Source organism: Anser brachyrhynchus (assembly GCF_964034855.1).
Source record: "Anser brachyrhynchus genome assembly, chromosome: 13".
Lineage (NCBI taxonomy): Eukaryota > Metazoa > Chordata > Aves > Anseriformes > Anatidae > Anser > Anser brachyrhynchus.
This window is the reverse complement of record NC_137708.1, coordinates 3,209,644-3,229,364: the sequence shown is the minus strand read 5'-3', so window position 1 is coordinate 3,229,364 and position 19,721 is coordinate 3,209,644. Positions and strand designations below refer to the sequence as shown.

General features: G+C 40.3%; 1 protein-coding gene across 7 annotated transcripts in view; it reads right to left on the bottom strand.

The window, feature by feature from the left end:
* DACH2 (dachshund family transcription factor 2) overlaps window positions 1–19,721 on the bottom strand; it is a 289,571-nt gene that overhangs the window by 247,784 nt on the left and 22,066 nt on the right. The window contains exon 1 of one of the 7 annotated variants that reach the window (XM_080554412.1): window positions 5,311–9,793. The exons of the other annotated variants lie outside the window; for them this stretch is intronic. Within the exon in view, the coding sequence (XP_080410538.1) occupies window positions 5,311–5,396 (86 nt within the window). The 5' untranslated portion in view covers window positions 5,397–9,793. Of the gene's footprint in view, window positions 1–5,310; window positions 9,794–19,721 lie in introns of those variants that run through there. 7 annotated transcript variants of the gene reach the window in all.

Genomic DNA, 19,721 nt, shown 5'->3' with positions numbered 1-19,721 from the left:
GGAACAACTTAAATTACCCAAGTTTAACAGGAATGGATTCACTCTCTCTTGTCTGTACCACCTCTCTCTCAGGGTCTTGCGTAGTCCCTCTCTTTTTCAACTGTATCGTGTGGCCTAGTGTCTCAGCTTTAGCATTCCTGTTAAGTGAATTATTGGCCTCAATCTACTGATTTTCATCCCATTTCTATTACTCCAGCCCTTCACATCACCACGCTGTCTTTTTAAAGTCTCCTATATATTGACAGTATCTTCCTACATTTGTCATCAGCAAATTGCATTACCACACTCCCAGTCTTTGTGCCAAGGTGATCATTAAAAATATTAAAGAAGATCAGCCACCAAACAATCCTTGAAAACTCAATCGGTAACCTCCCTTAAGCCTGATCATACCAAATTATATTTTATATCTCCAAGCCATTTAACTCACCTTACACTTCCTCCACGAGTTCCTCCTTTTTACCAGCTCCTCCTGCAATTTCCCATTCTACACGCTCTACAGAAGTCCAGATAGGAAACACAGCCTTTCCTATGCCTAGAAAACCAGTAATTTTATCAAACATAGCTATCCAATCATCTTAACATGATCTACCCATGGATAACCACATTTTATTATATCTAACAATCCACTTTTCTGTCTGGTTTGAATTATATTTACAAAAAAAAAAGTTTCGCATTTCCCCTGCAAGCTAGATGAACAATTACATCTACATTTCTGTGTTTCCTTTTATGAAATTTATACTGATAAACTACCTGAGCTTAATCAAAGCTCATATAAATTTGCCAAGATTAGTTATGGGTTTTTGTATCTTTATTTATTTAGGACTATGAAGGATCTAAAGTACTTGCTTACTAGCAAAAAACCTTGCAATTCACCTGTTTTGTCACCATCTCTCAGAAGACAGAACCGTAAGCATTATTTTCAAGACTACCAGAGCATTTAGAGCAAACTCAGAAGGATGCAAGGCAAGCCCTGTTATAAAGCTTCCTCGCATCAAACACAAGATGAAACCAAGCTACACAAAGGATGCAAAAAGGGCAGCAAAAAAAGAGAAAAAAAAAAAGTTTTCTCACATTCACACCTAGCTTCTATAGGCACCCCTGTATTTCCCAAGGACATCAAGCCAGACAAGCAAGAGCTGCAGGAAGCGCTGGCTAACCACACGCGGTCGATTCCTTATTGCGATCTTAGGGAAATAAACACATCTCCTCTTCCCAGCTTCTCACTGCAGCATGGATGGCAGCTCCCTCAGCTGTCACCACCTTGGACCTCACTTTCCGCGCAGAAATTTAGAGCAGTCCATCGCTACTGCACCTAGATTAAATGCACGCGGGAAGGGAGAGGGGAGATGCCGTAACACGGCTTGTTACTTTCCCCACGCAGGGAGAAGATTGGCATAGCGCTGTTTTTCAAATCACTAATGGGTCTGATACTGTTTCCACAAGAGATTTATGTTAAAAAGATAACTTTCCTCACTTTTCGTTTTCATTTCTGTTCCTTTCTCTATCCGACATTTCATTCTCGGAAGGAGAAAGAGCTGCTCATTTCTGTGGCAGGAAAGAACAATCTCAGATTTATAACGCGTGAGGAACCCATCACCGTGATAGAGCAATCTTTCCACCAGACATCTCTCCATTACTGAAGCTGATGTCTCCCTGCCCTGATGCCACTTCTGGACTGATCTGTCAGCCCCAACAGGGGGGCTAACAGCACGCCGTCTCGCACACGCATTTTTCATCTTTATCTTAGCCAGCTCTGCAGCTCCTCTTAAACAAACTCTCCAAAGGCAGTTTCACCATTTTTTGAACAAATCCATTTGAATGAAACTGCGTATTTTCAACAGCGCATCTTCTGTGACTTTATTTTCCATCTTATTTTATGATGAAGTTATTTTAGTTTTTATGAAAAGAAATAATGGGTAGAGATGAAGGCTTCATTCCACTGTGCTGACAACATACTGGTTGGAGAAATGGTGCAGTTAATAATGTAAACTTGATGTATGTAAGCACAGCTGGTTTGGGAGCATCTTTTCAGTAGCGCTAATTTATACTTTTGCCTTTATTTTGCGTTTTGGTTTATGATTTTGATTAGCCACTAGAATAAGCTCTCTTAATTGCATCCTGCTAAACTGGTTAAAAGAAAAAAAAGCTGTATCATGTGACCTTTATTAGTTTATTAGACTTTACTATGTTAATATATTAAAAAAAATCAACACCCGGCCTTACTGGTTGTCAGGTACCTTCAAGACTCCACAGGCAGTTGGGAATGGGGTTAAGAAATGAGGGAAAATCACGCTCCCCCACCCCTCTGTGATGGAAAACACACACACACCCCTCCCCCCGGATCTGTTCATTAGCCATCTTCAAATTGTGCATCATGCTAATTTCTTCCCTTGATCTAGTTTGCTTTTTGCATCTCAGTTGAAGGTCTTCTGTACAAAATACATACCGCCACCAGTATTAAATGTCAGGTCTCTTTACTTCCTGCCCTGACAGCACTCCCTAAATTCATTACATGTTTAGTTATCAAAAAAAAATGAGGGTTGGGGTGGGGGGGGCAAATACAGCAGGAGAAAAAAAAGAAAGATAGCCTAAGTGGGAGATGCCTTTGAGAATCATACGCTACCTCACAGGTATTCACATTCCTGAACAGAAACCACACAAACCTGGTATTAACCTCTTCCCTTGAAATTGCTTTAGAACTGTTTTCTAGAACTTCTTAGACTTCAAATTTAAATCTGATTGCCAGGAAAGGCTTTCACAATTTTTTGTATTTTTTTTTTTTAAAGCATAGCAATCAAAAATAGGATGAACATGCAAATCCTTGTTTTTGTTGAAATCCACATTTAAAAAAACATGAAAAACAATTAAGAAAGCATGGGAACCTACTACCAAAGTCGAAACAATCATTTCCAAATTAGAAAGATACAGTTAAGCTAAAACAAAGGTTTCTACCCGCAAACAGTATTTATATGCACACAGACACACCTCTTACAGCACTGGAAACAGGTGTTATTTCAGAACTTATCTTCTCAACACTTTTTCCCTAAACGTGCTAAACTTGAAAAAGCGACGATGATATTAGGGTATCTCGTCCTTCACAAAAGGGATCGGTGGCAGCCTGTGATATTTCCATGTCAGCTTTCTACAGAAATGACACCGAAAAGATTTCTAAATATAAAATCCAAAATTATTTCTATTCCTATGCACTTCAAATGTATTTTCTGAAAATGGTTTTGAACACAACATGACACCTTAGAAAAGAGCAGGATATTCATCATAGGAAACCCACTGCAGAAATCCCCAGCAATCAGGAATTTCAGGTCATCACAGGCAAACTCCCACTGTGTGGCCAAAGCAGAACTTTGCGAATCTGCCCTCTGTTGAAACTCAGTGGAAAGCTCTCCCTGCTTCGGCACAGATAAGCAAGTTAATCACCTGATTTAAAGGTAGGCTGCTCTTTATATCAACTCTGAAGTAAACTGACAGCCGTTAGGCTTTTACGGTGACAATGTCACGATCAACGGTGCCGTCTCAGGTGTTAATGCTTCATTTACCTTTAAAAGCAAATGTAATAACCCAGAAAGATCAATATTATAAGTTCTTTATTCCTTGTTAAATTACTGTGAATTCATTGTGTTATTACAGAATCTCAGTGACATTAACCATAGCCTTAAAATGTTAACGCAAAACAGTGCATCACAGTCGTCCTTATCAGCTCCCAAGCTCCTACAAAAAATATGGAGGAACTAGAAAACCACATCAGAAGGTATTTTGGTAATACTGCTCTTGTCTGTGCAAATTCAACAACAAAACAGCAGAAAAGCCTGAATGAAGGATAACTGCATGAGTATCCAAAGTATAAGAAGAAAACAAACAGGACGAGGTAGGCACCTTAAGCCATGCACTACTTGCGTTTTTCCCCAAAAAACTTTACTAAATGGAAATAAATGTATCAGCTTCAGAACAATGCTACACTACAGAATGGTACCACTAACTGTAGTATACCGTAATACTAGCTGCTGATGGTCCACAGAAGTCTGATTCCTTTTTATTTTTTTAAAGCACACAAACACGAAGGTTCCACTCTCCACCACCAGACAGGCAGAACCCCAGCAACGGCTTTCAGCTGCAACGACAACTGGAAGGCAACGGTCTGGCCCAAAGGGCCCAACGCTGACCGCTCAGGGAGAATCAGGCTGGAAAGCCCAGAAACCTGGCTCAGGAGCTACTGTTCCACTTTGCACCACCACTCAGTATTTGTCACAGCCCCCAGAGCCATAGTTAAGCCTCTTAAACATATAGTCTAGTACGGCATTCTTGTCATAACTAAGTAATCTTAAGAGGGTTTGCATGTGCTGTCAGATCAGAGGGGATTCTCCCCCCCACTTTTTTTTTATTATTAAAGAATAAGGCTTTTTTTTTTTTTAAAGGGAACAAATATACATTTTAATCCAATAATCTGTTTTGCAGCCAACTCAACAAACTTCTGCAAGGAAAACATTATGAAAAAGCAAAGAGCACATTACATTTTGATTAATTTGATGCTATTATGCATAGAGCCACTCATACATTATGTCCTGCAAACTATTCTTATCCAAGAACAAATATAGAGTGAAGCACTGAAAATTTTTATTAAAGTAAACACAATCCCAATGTAACATGCTCGTTATGGAAGTAATACTAGGAGGCAGCTAAAAAAAAAAAGGGGGATCATTCTAGATGGAATGTAATAAACATTTGCATGGACACACATCTACTCTATGCTGAAAGTTTTGAGTGCTTGACTATAAAAAGCTTGTCTTGGTGTCTGCATAAGCAGATGTCAGTCACCTACCAATTTTTAGGCATTTAAAAAGCTTCCCAAGTAGGAAACATGAATGCTACTATTCATCAATGGTAGCAAGCACGCCTGTGGGCTTCTTATCAACCAAACACAAAGCCAATTGCTATTTTGGTTCTCACATTCTGGTACTTCCTATTTAAGGTAAAGCATTTGCAAATAAAACCTTGCATATTAACGTATCAGGAAAGGAAACAACTACAAACAATGCCAAGTGCAGCAAGGCTCTTGAATGATAGATGGGCAACACAGAACTGCAATTTCATAGCAAGTCACAGGGTAGGAATTAATTCATTTCCTAAAACTGACGGATGAAATTCCTTAATATGAATGCTTCTTTCTTTCTTAAGTTGTGCAACAGTTTCATGCTTACAAAACATTCAGGCTACAATTAAGATTTCTGCTTTTAGTATAAGAAAAAAGTGAATAAAATGAAAACCCAGCACTACACTGAAAGTCAGCTGAGTTACCTCAACAGCCAAGGGTGGTTGGTGTCGTCCGCTCTAGGGTTGAAGTCCAGCCCCAGCAGGCTCCGTGGAAGCTGGCTCGGGCACATCTGCAAACAGGGAGCGAAGCAGGAGCACGGCAAAGCGGAGCACAGAGGCACCCCGCCGGTTCTGGCGCAGCACAGCTAGATCCAGCCACCTCTACAGCCTCTGGCACAGCAAGTACAAAAGCTGCAGGTAGAGAAGCATCTTTGGAGCAGAGACACAACACTTTGTTCTGGGACAGATAAGGACCAACAAGGAGCCTGAGACGTACCACCTCGTCAGGGAAAGCTAGGGAGAGAGCTGGACCTAGCATTGCCAATCTCTTGTGGAAAAAACTACGAAAATGTCCAAGAACTGTTTTAAAAAAATCCCCCAAACGAGCTTCCCGCACTCTGGGCCTTGCTTAACTGAGTGGCAATAAAACCAATACTGCTAATAAACTTTTTTTTCTTTGGAAAACAACCAAATTCTGTACTCTTCAACTCTTAAAAATCTTTCACTTTTTATTAACTCATAATATTCTAAATTCTCTTCCATTTAGTTTATATTCTTATGCTAATATTTTAGCTTCCCCGCCTCCCCTCCAAAAACACAATACAGATCTTTCACATAACATTAACTAAGTACTAGCAATCGCCCGTTTCCATTTTTATGTAATCGAAAAGCTAGGCACGTTACTAACTTTAAAGATGCATCATGTATCTTTTTTGGTTCTAAATATGTTTACAGTAGTACACGTATGTATATGCATGCACACAGTCAAAATGACCTCATTCTTTCATGGAAGTATCTGACCCTTCTTTACCCGGATTTTTGCAAATGCTGCCTTTGTGAAAAATGTATAAGAGTAATGAAATTCCTGGCTGAGGCTTTAATCTCTAGTCACTTCTATAACAGAGGGGTGGATCAGAGAGTATAATTTGCCCTTATCGTTCTGCTCATCTCCTGTGTTGACAATAGAAATCCTCCTGTTAGTTTTTCTTAGACAAACGTGACCCCAACCTGATATGACACTTTATTTTTTCAGCTGTGTAACAACAGTCTCAAACCAGGTGCTTTTTAAGCTGCATTATCCCATTTTGGGAAACTTTTGTGCTGCTATCAGCAAGCTAACAGATTTCCAAAAAATAAAATAAAATAAATTCTATTTTGGCTAAATTTTTAAGTACATAAACAAAATACTATCCAGTAACTCGACATTTTAACATTAATAAAAATATTTGACCATTTCAGGTTTTTACCCCATTTCAATTCTGGAGTATGTATTTTCAGACTTTGAGGAAATATCGGCAACATCCCAGCATTAATCAGATGCGTCGATGTGTTTAAAATACTTGTTTGCCGTTTTGAAAAACCTGATCATTAGCGTTCTCTGGAGGTTTTCTCGTAGGGAACGTATACGTTTTCTGTTTTTATGTCTGCATATTCATCAGTTTAAAACAATTTTAGACCCCAGCCTCTTTGGTATTGTGCTTTAGTACTTGCTGGCACTAGGATTTTGCACCATAGCCCTCGATTTATAGCCCTCATTTAGCCATCATGCTATTCAAAACCCCGACTTTAAATATCCGCCACACAGATATGAGTAACAAAAAGAGACAGAGTATAGCTATTGTGCCTTCAAAGAAAAGCAATAAACCATTCTGCTTGCTCTCCTTCATGTTCTTTAATTCATTTCATTTCATTTTAACTACCCAGAACAATTTCACCAGCCATTAGCCTGGAATGAAACCTTACAAAGGCTGATTGTTGTTGTAAAGATGGGTCCCAGCACTCCCTCCCCCTCCTTTTCATAAGTTTTAGGACAAATAGGCTACTTCATAGCTACAGCTTTGTTTTTTAAAAGAGAATTCTTGCGCAGCAAAGGACAGACAAACTGCTTCACATTCACATTCAAAGGACTCCAAAACATCCACACAGAGCTGGGGGGGCTCAAAATCGAGAGCCGGGACCGCGGGGATGTGAGGGGCTGCGGGGGGCTGGCAGCAGCCCGGTGTGCCCCCTGCCATGTCCCTGCCAGCCATGGGGAAGCACCACGCGCTCAGCCGCCCTGCGTCCCATCAAACTCCCAAAATGGGGAAAAAAAAAAAAACACATCAATTTTATGGACATGTTTTTATGTTTTGCTCACATAAACCTTCATGGGTGTCAGTTCTAACAGCCTACACCACACGAAAAAATGGCAAGTTTGTCTTCACTGCATCCGTGTTTTCAAAACAACCAAAAAAAGGAAAAAAAGACATACTATTTTCAAATTTGAAAGGCCCTGTGCACCTTACAGCTTACCATATTCATGGAAAGCTGTGAAATGAGAGAGAGATTCATTCCAAAAAGAGCTTAAATGTTGGATTCTGCTTCTTCTAACCAGCTAGTTGCATTTATTCATCAGGGCTGGAAGTCTGTCTGCTCGCACCTAGGCCCTGAACGTGCCACAACCGTGCCGCGACTGACAAACCCTGCACTGCAGCAACAGAGAGCTCAAAACGCTGCGGAATTCAAATCTATTTTCATTTGATCCTACCCAACAAGCAGATTAGAGAAATCTTTTCCAACAAAGTGTCAACAAACTGTCTGCACAGACACCTCCCTCCTCAGTGGGTATACCGTGTGGTTTGTATTATTTTTACTCCTTGGTTAAGTGTCACACTTGTCGACAGAGCGAACACCACTCTTCCACAGCAACACGGCTTTGCGATGAAAGTTGTGAAACCTTCAAGCCTCCCGGCTCCTTCCACAAATTCCCAGTACCTGCTCGGGCGCTAACAGCAGGAGCACGGCAGCCGGCCGAGCTCCCTCCTCGAGCTCGAGGCCAAGCTGGAGAGGAGAGGACAGCAGGAAGGCCGAGGCAGCGCCTCACCAACGGAGCTGGGCCGCAGTTCTCACTCATGCCTACAAACACCTGAAAGGAAGGGTGCAAAAGGATGGAGCCAGGCTCTGTTCTGTGGTGCCCGGAGCCAGAAGTGGCATTGGGCAAAACCGGAGCACAGGAGGCTCCCCTGGCCCTCAGGGGGCACCTATGGGTGCCCAGGGCAGGGCCAGGAGCTGGGCCCCGAGAGCCCTGCCTGCCCCAGCACGCGGTGGTGCATCAAAGCAATGCCTTTCCGGGACTTCTTGTCCTGAATGCTATCGAAAACCACTTCCAAAATTTGGGCTTTTTTTTTTTTTTCTTCTTCCAAAAACAAGCTTCAACTATTCAACCAGTATTTGTTTCATCATACCACAGGAGTGAAGAAAAAAAAAGGAGACTTAAAAGAAATTCAAAGTAATGATACAAGCCAAAAATGACTTTTCATGTAGTGACAAAAAACTTGGAACATAATCTTATGTTGAGTGTGAGGGTGTCTATAAACAGAGCTGCTTTACCCCATCTGAGCTGTTATTGGTGATGCCAATAATCGGAGTATTTTAAAGATCTGCTCTGCAAAATTGCATATTTTACTATTCACTTCTAAATTATGTAAATGAACACCACATGAAGCTATATAATTTTAGAGGTATGCTTGGTAAAACAGACTGATAAATAAATCCTGCCACAATACAAACTCATTTTTATATGATAGAAAATGATAGAAATCTATCAAAACTAAATAAACATTCCTGCTTCTGTTTGTCTTTTAAGTACATATCTTTTACAGATGCCATAAACAGAATTAAACAACCTCTAACCCAATCATGCCACACATTTGTGTTCAGTTACAGCGCTTCTTGCCACATTTTTTCTCCTCCCTAAGAGTTTTGACATTATTAATTTCAAACTGAACTTGAACTTGGATTTTATTAAATATGAATTCCTAGGATATCGCACTAGGCTGTGACTTGCACTACAGTGGCATTACTGATGCTTGACAATAGAACAATCTATTGCATGAAAAACTACACACACTGAATCCATGTAAGTTTAAATGAAGTCAGCTATGTACACAAACCTATGAATAAATGCAAGCTTCGTGTAGGAAAAAGACAGATCACAATGGCAAGCACACAGGCACCCACCATCTCTAGATTGTTTCTTTATGTCCCTCAACATTAATTTTGTGTCACTAAGGCATAGCTTGCTTGTTTGTTCTAAATACAAAGACATTTGAAAGTAGAAGTCATCTGGTGTACCTTCTACACAAATTCAATACAGCATCAAGAGAAACCACTAACCGCAGGTCTCTGCCTCTGTGGAACGTATGTGAACGAAATCTCTGTGGCATGTAAGAACAGACACCCCATGCTGCCAGCACAGGTAAAACAGGAAGAAGAGAACTAGGGAACATCGAAGTCAAGAAAAAGTTTACCTTCCCCTTCAACAGAAGCAACAAGGGAGCTCCAACCTGAGTGCCAATACACCACAAGTACTTGTACAGAGCCACATTTTTTTTGTACAGAGACACATTTGATGAAATTCCATTTCCACAAGCAGTGGTTACTCATTTATTTTATATGGAACTGTCTCTATTCAGCCTATACAATACTATAATTACTTGTTCTGTTGCAGGAGCTGCAAACAGAAAGTCAGAAACAGAAAGTCAGGAGCTGCAAACAGAAACATGTACTGCTTGTTAGTTTAAGATCAAAAACATATCACTGCTGCAGCCCCACTCCTCTTCCTACACTTGGCAAGGCCACCATTCCCTTTGGACGATAAAAATCTCATCTTGCAACGATGAACAAACTGCAATCAAATTTTTCACATTTAACATTGTGTTGACTGACACAAAATTTAGGTAAGCAGAATGTATCTCTTTGTATTAACTGTGCAAATGAAAAGTATTCTCGAGTTTACAAAACAGCGATCCACAGGGCAATAAAACATGACGGGACATCAGGCATTGCTAGAAAGTAGCAATTCTGCTTTAATACTTCTCTGATTCTACCATTCACAAAAGTTTCCAGAAATCAGGACCAAAACACTTCAGACTAGTTTTATTGTATTAACAACACAACTCACCCTTGCTCTGTTCTGCACAACTGTGAATTTAATATGCCACCAGCAACTCCAGCATCGTATCAGACCCAGTTCTGTGTGCGACTGGGAGGACAGGTCAGCTCGTCTGTCTGGGAGCATGTTGAGAGCACGCAGCACCTTTCAGGTACTGTCAGACAGAATTAAAACGTCTTGTTGTAACATCATATGATAAAACAGTTAACACTGCAAGATGAATTAAGATTTTTTTTTAAGGAAATACTGTTATATACATTTTTAAAAGCACACTTAGTCCTTCATCTGACAATTTAAGTACCAACTCTTCACCTTTCATGCACATTGCGTCTTGCAGCCCCCCTGCTCTGCACTACATCATTAGGTGTCTCGATTAAGCAGGATCCGTACTTTTTATTCCAACCAACTAAACCATCACCTCTCTTTCACCTGGACAAAATACTGTTTACTACCATTTTTTGTACAATTTTTCCAAAAACTGTTAAATCAAAATACCATTGCATCCCAGATTAAGGGATCACCAGGAATACCTCTCCCTTGAACCAGCCTGGCTGTTTACATTTAAATAGCACCATGCAATCCATCAGATGTTAACAATTAAATACACTTGAATATCACTGGTTTCAACACACTTTATACATCCCAATTTCTATTCGGGTCTTCTACATTAATTACAACAAATGCAATAGCTCACTCCAATGGCTGTACGTTACTGGCTCAGACACAGACAGGTTGGTTACCTGTCTTGCACCAGGCATTTGTGAATTAAACATTCAAAAAAGTGCAAAGACTTTCTTCTCTAGATTGCTTTAAGTATATATGATTGCATATAAACATTAAAAAAAAATAATCTAATAAAATACGATAGAATACATGTCCAAATCAATTAGGAAGCCAGAAACATTTTAAAAATAATGACCATAATTACTAGAATCCTTAGGGCCATTTGTAGACTCTCTTCAAGTAAGATGGTGGTACTGAGACAGTAATATTCTCGGTCATTTTGATTATCTGCCTCACAGACGCGCTATTGTGGCTCCTACATCCTGCACGGTGTCACACAGTAACAGCAGAGCACAATTCCAGTATGTGCATTTAACATAAAAACATGTCTCTGCACCACCCAGCAAATAGAGAACTCACTATACATACACCTACACCTAAAAAGGTCAACCTATAAAGAAAAGAGGAGTTTAGCACTTCAGCGTACAGTATTTTTTTTTTTGTGTGGGAGAAAACGTGTGGGGTTTACTTCATCAGAAGTCAAACCCAGGTGCGCAGAAGAGCACACTCTGTTAGAGGGTTGCCAGGAAATTTCAGTGGCAAGCAGTAACATGCGGCCATCTCAGCTCCACCACCCCCAAAAAAGCAGTCATTAAACAGCCACTCCAAGCCGGATCCGAGTTTGTACTTCCTTCTTGCAAGACAGCTTCTCATCACACCCCATCGAGTGGCCAGGAAGTTTTGGTCCATGCTGACAATGCCGGTAAATCCCGACAATGACGCTGGAAGTATTAACTGCTAATCGCAAAGCAGCCCCACAGGGATGAAAGCACCAGCTCTGGAACACAGGCATCGACAGAGCAGAACAGCTTTTAAAGAAGAGTGTGTGGAAATAGGGAAAACGTTGGCTAATTTACAAGGCCCACGTTATAAGTTATTTTCATGCACACAGCTACGGCAGAACTCTGCCTGTAAGAGCAAGAAGAAATTCAGAAGCAGACTGTAACCCTAGAGTAAAAACTACATTAATTACCCATAAGAAGAAGAGATTAAAAAAAAAAGTTCTCAACAAGCAAAGTTGCTATACAACAGCTTATTTGTCCTTTCCATCCTTGCCACTTCCAGTGACACAAAACACGGACCGGCACTCAGGGAAAGCAGCAGTAAGGCATGTGTCTTCTGGAGCACTGTTCCCTAGTTCAGCCTAGTCCCACAGAAGCTGTAAAAACTTCCAAGTCTGATAATTTCATTATATTTATTCTGCATATTAAGATGCTACACAAGAAGTGCTTTTAAAAAAAATAAGTTATAGATAGCATAGCAATTGCTCAAAATTGTGGGATGTAGTTATCTCCTGTTGCCATCAATAACAAATATCAATCGACTTCAGCAGGCGCAGGTCCCCTACCTGAAATATAACAGAAATGTTACAGCTAACTAGGGGCTCTGCCTCTTGAGCCTGTACCTACCACTTCACCTAACCTTAAGATCACCTTGTGAGCTCTCGACTACGCTGCAGATTGATGCAATTCCGGCTACTTTCAGGGCATCTGTCAGTGAAACGCTGCCCCGCAGTTCCTCGCTGCCATTACACCTGGCGAAGAACCCTTTCCTCTGAACGGAGGCAGTACTTGTAACTGAAGATAAAAAAAGCAGACCGTCATCTGCTTTACGAGGCTCCCCAAGGCCTGAAGCCGTTCGTTGCACGTAAAGGCTGGAAGACACCTGATACAGGGACAGAGAAATACAACCCAGCCTTATTCAGTAATAATATTAAAATGCCAAGTTGAGCAAGGTATGTCAGGAAACTGAAATGGGACCACAAACACTGCAGGTTTGCGATTAACGCAGTCTATTAATCCTCTGTTAGAGCACTAACGACAGCTTTCTACAAGTGTTGGCACTCACTGAGAACCTAACTGGATTGTGCTAATGCCAGCGTATTAGGCATGAACCTCTGCCATTGAACAGACTACCCAAATAAAAGGCAAGGCACAACAACGCTTCTGCTGTGACCCTCCTATTGTCCAAGTTCACTCTTTAAGCTGTTGCATAAACCTGAAATCTGGCATTTGCACTGGCAAAATAGGCTGGCACGCTTCCATACGCAAAGAAGTCTCTGACCGCAATGGAAGTGAAGGCAGGTTTTTGGTTGTTATTTACACAAATATTCAGTTTTGCAGGTGCTGAAGTAACAGTTTTAAAAACACATTGGTTTTATAAAAAATACTTAAAAACAGTAAATGCATAGAAATAATAAAGCATTATTTAATACTTTTATTAACAGCAGCTTGCTTAATTTTGATATTTAAGTCATGAGTATACCTAAAATTGTCAAATCCATTTAACTGAAATACTATCCCTAGAGCTAACCACTGCGTTTTTATAATAAGGTATATGTCATTCATGAATAGCTAACTGTTCCCCCTTCATGGAGAAAAAAAAAAAAGAAGAAGTGAGGGACCAATGGGAGGAAAAGAGAGCAAAACTAGAGAACAGGGTGGCAGGGGGAGAGTTGCTTGCTTTGAGGGCTTTGGGGGGTGTTGGTTTTTGGTTTGCTTTTGTTCATTTGTTTTGCTGTGCATTTAGTGAAATGATCTTTGCTTCTCTTTTTCCCCAGTATCTCAAAATGTCAGTCTTCATTTAAAAAATGAATAACGATTCTTCCCAGTTCTCCTCACCTTCCCTCCATCTCCACTTCAAATGTGTCTTTAATTAATACACAAAGTTCAAACAAAATCCAATCAAGTCCAAGAAAGACTAAAAAGCAAACAAAAGGACTTCATAAAAAGCAGAAACCTTAAAACAAACTCTTATTATTGGACTCAGTTTCATTACTTTCAGGGTTGATAATGCTTTATTCCAGCCTACTTTACTGCCTAGCAATCTCTTCCTGGTTCTTACTACAAGACTCGGAGATTCTTAGCAGCGCAGAAGTTGTGGAAGCCCAGCGAGTATTAGCTGCCCATTAGTGCATGCTGCAGAGCTATTTTCCCATTTCTTACTCATATCTCATAAAGTTCTGAATAATTGGCATTTATTTGCTAAAGAGTTTCCCCCTGGGTCAGAATGGACGTTACGGCCATCTGCCACCACCTCTCCTGCCGGCCCAGGGATCCCTTCCTCCATTCCACGAAAATAACACCTACGCAGTCTGAACAGACTTTGGTGCCAGCGGGTCAAATGAGTGACGGCATGTGGCTAGGTAAGTCTCTGCACTGCGCGAGGAAAAACTTCTCTGCTGTGAGGGTTCCTGAGCACTGAGCAGGCTGCCCAGCGGGGCTGCGGAGGCTCCTTCCCTGGAGACGGCCCAGCAGCGCCCGGTCACAGCGCCGGGCCACGTGCCGCAGGGCACCCTGCTTGCCAGGGGGCCGCACCAGATGTTTCCTGAAGTCCCTTCCAACCCCAGCCATTCTGCGGTTCTGCCATTTCCAGAAACTGCACTGAATGCAAATATTAAGTTAACAACTTTCTCCATATTAAATGAACTACTGTTGACAGTAAAACCATTTCTGGGTAACACCACTTTTGTTGTGATGCTCACAAAAGAAAAAATCTTCTACCTCCCTGACTCAGCACCTCCGTCTCCCTGGCACACTGTCAGGTTATTGTATGCATTCACTGAAACATCGTCTACAAAATTTTGGGTCAGAGTGGTTTCCTATTTAGCGTGTTTGTTGTTTTGCCTTTTTTTTTTTTTAATTTACTTAAGAGTAAACAGTACCTAAAAACCAGTAAACACCTACAGTACTTACGCACTAGTTCTGCCACAGTTTAGACAGAAACTGCTGTGATTTACCCTGATGTTAGTATCTGCAACTTGCAACTGCAGTACGGCAATTAGAGCAAAAGCACAAAAAATAACATTAGAATGTTACTGCATGTACAATTCAAAAAGAAAAGTCTATTCTACAGAATAAATTTTAAAACAGTGTATAAAAATAACAAGTGTATCAGTAACGTTCTGCCCAACAAAAAGGTACATCTTGGTAAAAAATTATCCTGAGACAGATACTGTTTAAAATACTGAAGGCAATAAATTTACTGGTAAACAAGAAAACTGAAAGTTTTTTATTTTATTTTATTTTTATTTTAAGATTTTTTGCCCCTCTTGGTGGTCTGTAAGGAAAACCAGAAGAGTAGTAGTAATATATCCTGTATCAGGTATGCAGCCAGAAGGCTGAGCAACCCAGTAACGTATACTTGGATGATTTGACTTCCTGCTCTTTACCTTAAGTTCCACTCAACATATTCTTGTTAGCATCTCTGCACCAAAATTAGTCACTCTCAAGTAGCAAGTGTAGCACACACAGCAATCTCAATGAAAGAGGCAATTAACAACTGCTACAAAAATAATTATATATAAAGATGGTTTGAAAGACAATACTGTATCTAAAATGACCTCGCTGTATTCATAACACTGATAAAACAGTTTTCCTTTAAAAAAATACTGCTTTTTTTATTCATCAAAAGAGAAAAGCCCCAAGGTCACCTGTCAATAACAGAACAAACCCTCAGTAAATCACAGTGCTTCACAAATAAATTCCTCATCAGTAATTAAAACCAGGCCTCTCTGGCCCTGTGTTATCAGCTCATCAAATTCATTGCTCATCTAGAATAACAGATCCACATCTGCAGTCATTACAGCACGCCAGATAAATCAATCCTCTCAATGATGCTTTGAGCCATCTCTGCTCCCTTTTAACCAGCCCGATATTTATTTCCCCCTGACACTTCTGACATTCTATTTACTGTAGGCAAATGGAACTCATACGGCACCTTGTAATGGCTTTACCAAACCCCATTGTGGGGCATATCTTCGAAGACTGATGGTCGCAATAAACAAGGTTTTATGGTGTAAGTGTGAGCTTCCAACTTTTTTTTTTTTTTTTCCCCAGGAATTTGACTTCTGCAGTGAAGAAGGTTTATTACATTTGATTGCAGGTGGAAAAGCTATATCCACTTGGAGTCCTGATGGCTAAAAGCATGCAGAAAACTTCTGAAATAATACTATTTGCGTAATTTTATTTTCGCATTGGTAACAATACAGAATAAAGCATCTCCCTGTCAGGGCTCGGAGAGAAAGCCCATAGTTTATCACTCCACCTCCAGCACCTCCCGACAAAATCAAACACGGTCTCCTCCGGTAAACTTCAAAAGCCAAACAACAGCAATATATAATCGCTGCCCATGTACTCAGCACGTACCAGAAGCCTCCTAACAAACAGTGTTATTTTCATTCAAATGTTAAGCGTGTGTTTACGTAGATCCATGCAGATTAACATATGGAATAAGTTACCGTTACTGGGGCATCTGCGCCCAGTGAAAAACACAGGCTTCGTCACTTTTCCTGCAGAAACCAAACTTTTCACTGTTTGGTTACTGGAGAACACACAAGTCTTAGGCTGTTTCCTTGAGAATGAAACAAAGAGCACAAAAATTACTTTTCAATATAAATTCTGATTGTTTGTACACTATCACAGCTGCTCTATTTAATCAAATTGAGTGAAAATCTGTTCAAATGAAAAGAAAAACAATTTATAAAGTCTGAAAGAGCTTCCCAGAATGTAACATGCATTAAAAGGCTCTGAGAAGTTCAGCAGTTTCTAGAGTTTGAGCAGATATACCCCTTCTCATGTGAGGGTGGCACACTTGCATGTAGAAAAGCATATTTATACAGCATATGCCTGAAAGCATATGTTATCCATCCAGTAGCTTAACATTTGTACTGTAAACCTGTAGTTTCTGCGCTGTAACAAAGAGAATTATACTAACTATAATTTGACCACCAAACAAAATTTGTAGCGTAGCAGAGAAGCCGGTGAAGAAAGGCAATCCAGCTCCCAGGACTGAAGCCTACCCTAGCTGGCCAGCTGCAGCGCTGCTGGGCCTGTCGCTTTACGCAGGCCATCCTTAAGCATGAGCAGCGCTCCACATCACGCCTCTAATTATGCATGGCTCAAAATTGACTTGCATTAAATTACTGTCACAGTGTTAGTGGATCTCTCCTTTAGCATATATTAAAATTTTATTTCTATGTGTCAGCGATGCCACACTCACCGTAACATGAAAAGGCTGTTAAGTCCTTTTCTTGCAGCAAAAATAAAGTTAAAGCCTATAGGAGGCTATGAATTCTCAGATCCTCTTTTGAACACTGATTCAAACATGACAGGATATAGTCTTTTCCTTAATGAAAAATCTATATTTATCACTCTATTGTTCTTGTGTACTGATCCTACTGCTCTCTGAGGCCAAAGTTTGAATATATTGGATTTTGAAATAATAGCCCAAGGCTCTGAGACGCTGGGTCATGATACATAAATGATGAGAGGGCTGTTGCCGATTTCTCTGTTTCTCACCACAAAAAAGAAAATACAAATTCTAGGTTGAAAATCATTAGAAGTCTACATTATCTATAGAGCACAAAATTACATTGGGATATTCACGGAACTACAAACAATAAAAACAGAATGTTCTGAGAAAAAAATATCTACCTATTCTATAAATTAATTGCTAATTTGTTCCTTTAAAATCAAGGTGAAATCCCATTTCTACATAGCCGTAGATTTGGCAAGTTCAATTTGTTTGGCTTTTTATTTTAATTCCATTTGAGTTTGCTCATAATGAAGAAGCCAAATATTTAAAAACACCAACTAATTCAGGAGGAAAATTTAGGGACTGGATGTACTAATTTACTATACTTCACACTTAGGTTCTTAGATAAAGCAGAGATTGAAAAAGGAAAAAAAAAAAGATACAGTTTCATATTTCCAGAAAAGTAGAGATATTTTTCTTTTTAATTTATTTATTTCGGTAAAATTTAAGGCTACTGTTACCATGAAAACACAAGGGGCAGAATCTGGAGAAAATGACAGGTACTTTTCACCTTCAGCCCATAATAACACAAAGCTCCTATTCTTTAGATTTCTACAAAGTTGGAGCTATATTTTCAGCATATGAAAAAGAAATGCATCTAGAGTTTGTTTCTTGAATGCAACAAACTTTCCTTTGGCCTTAAGTGACCCAGGCTTAAGTTTTCAAAACTAGCAACTGAAGTACCTATCCTGCCTGAATATCCAACAGAATTTCACAGGAACCTGGAGATATCTGATCACGCCTTTTGTCAAGTGCCTGAGAAATATCATCTGAAACTCCTGAACTGCTTCAGCAGTTTAACATATAGTGCTGCGTGAGGATTAACATCTCAGGGAAATCCTGAAATTATTAAAATGTTAAGTGTCACCAAAATGCAAATAAAATTGTTAGGCTTAATGAAAAATCTTTCATAAATTTCTTAAATTCATATCATGTATGACACATATACGTGTATGTTTGCATATATATGTATATTATACACATAAATAAAAAGAATCCTGTATCACGCAACAATCCATGCTATGCCATTTTGCCTACGCATACCAGGCTTCTGTTAAGGTATACAAAGTTCTTTGCTTACCAGAATCAAATGCAACCTCAGTTTTGCAAACCTTAAAGCAGATACTCCCATCAGCTGCATTCCAGTGTATTCAGCAAGATTGATTCCGCATCGATTCAAACAAACCAACAAAAAATTGCTCTTTCCTGCAGGGCACAGCACCTTCTTACCGGGTTTCTAACCAAGAATCAAACTAGCTCATGCTTGATTAGGTGTGAGTTGATGACAAACGTAATGACACAAAGTTGATGAGCCTCCATAGGTGCCTCCTGTGCACCCCAACCCCATAGGTCTTCTGAATTCTGGGTTCAAAGACCCAGCATCCAGAACGTGCTTGTGCAGCAGACACAAGGCTGTTGTGCCCTGACACGGACAGGACAGCTGCTCGACAAGAAAAGGAGTCCAGGAATGTACTCCTTGCTCCACCAACTACGTATTTTACATCAAATATTTACATCTTTATCTCTGGCACAGTGGATCACTCCATATTCCACAAAAAGCAATATTTACTCGAACAGAAAGTTTGACACGTTCTCCACCAGTAAAAATGCCTGACAGGTCACAGCCTGCCGGCAGCACAGCCCTGGCAATACCTCCGTGCCCGAGTTCCTCGAGAGTCAGGCACACAACACAGAAGACAAGGCCATGCCAGCACCTTCTCCAGGAACTTGTGTCATTCTGAGGCACTGAAGTCCTTCCCCTTTCTGTTTGTTTGTTTGTTTATTTATTTATTTATTTATTTATTTATTTCTGCAGACATCCCCGTCTTCAGCACGCCCTGCCCTCTACGTTAAGTGGCTTCCACTCTGGTTCTGGTTTTGCGGGTCCAGTTCTGAAGAATTAGTTTTCCTGCTACTGCTGTGTCCATGTGTGTCCAATCCACCCAAGCTGTGGCTGGAGCACCCCAAAGCGAAGCCTTTAAGGGCAGCGTTCGGCAGCCCTGTGCAGAGCTGAAGCTCCCTGACTTGCGAGATCAAACACCCGGGCAGCCTACGAGAGCGATCAGGCTCCTCTTCCAGCGCTGACCTTGGAAACACACTGCCTCATTAGTCACCATCATGATGGCAACCCTGTGCTAATAAGTATTATTTGTAACGAATACATGATCAGGAAGTCCACCAAGGAGCTAAAGAAAGAAGATGACATTCCCTTCAACTGTCTACAGGAAAATAAATGATCTGAAAATTTTTTAAAGTGTTATGCAAAACCACTGTTTAGATGTTTTATTTAATTTCCAAATGCTCAGTGCAGAACCTTTTAAAGTTCCCTTTAAAGCTTGTATGTCACCATATAGAACAAATGGTC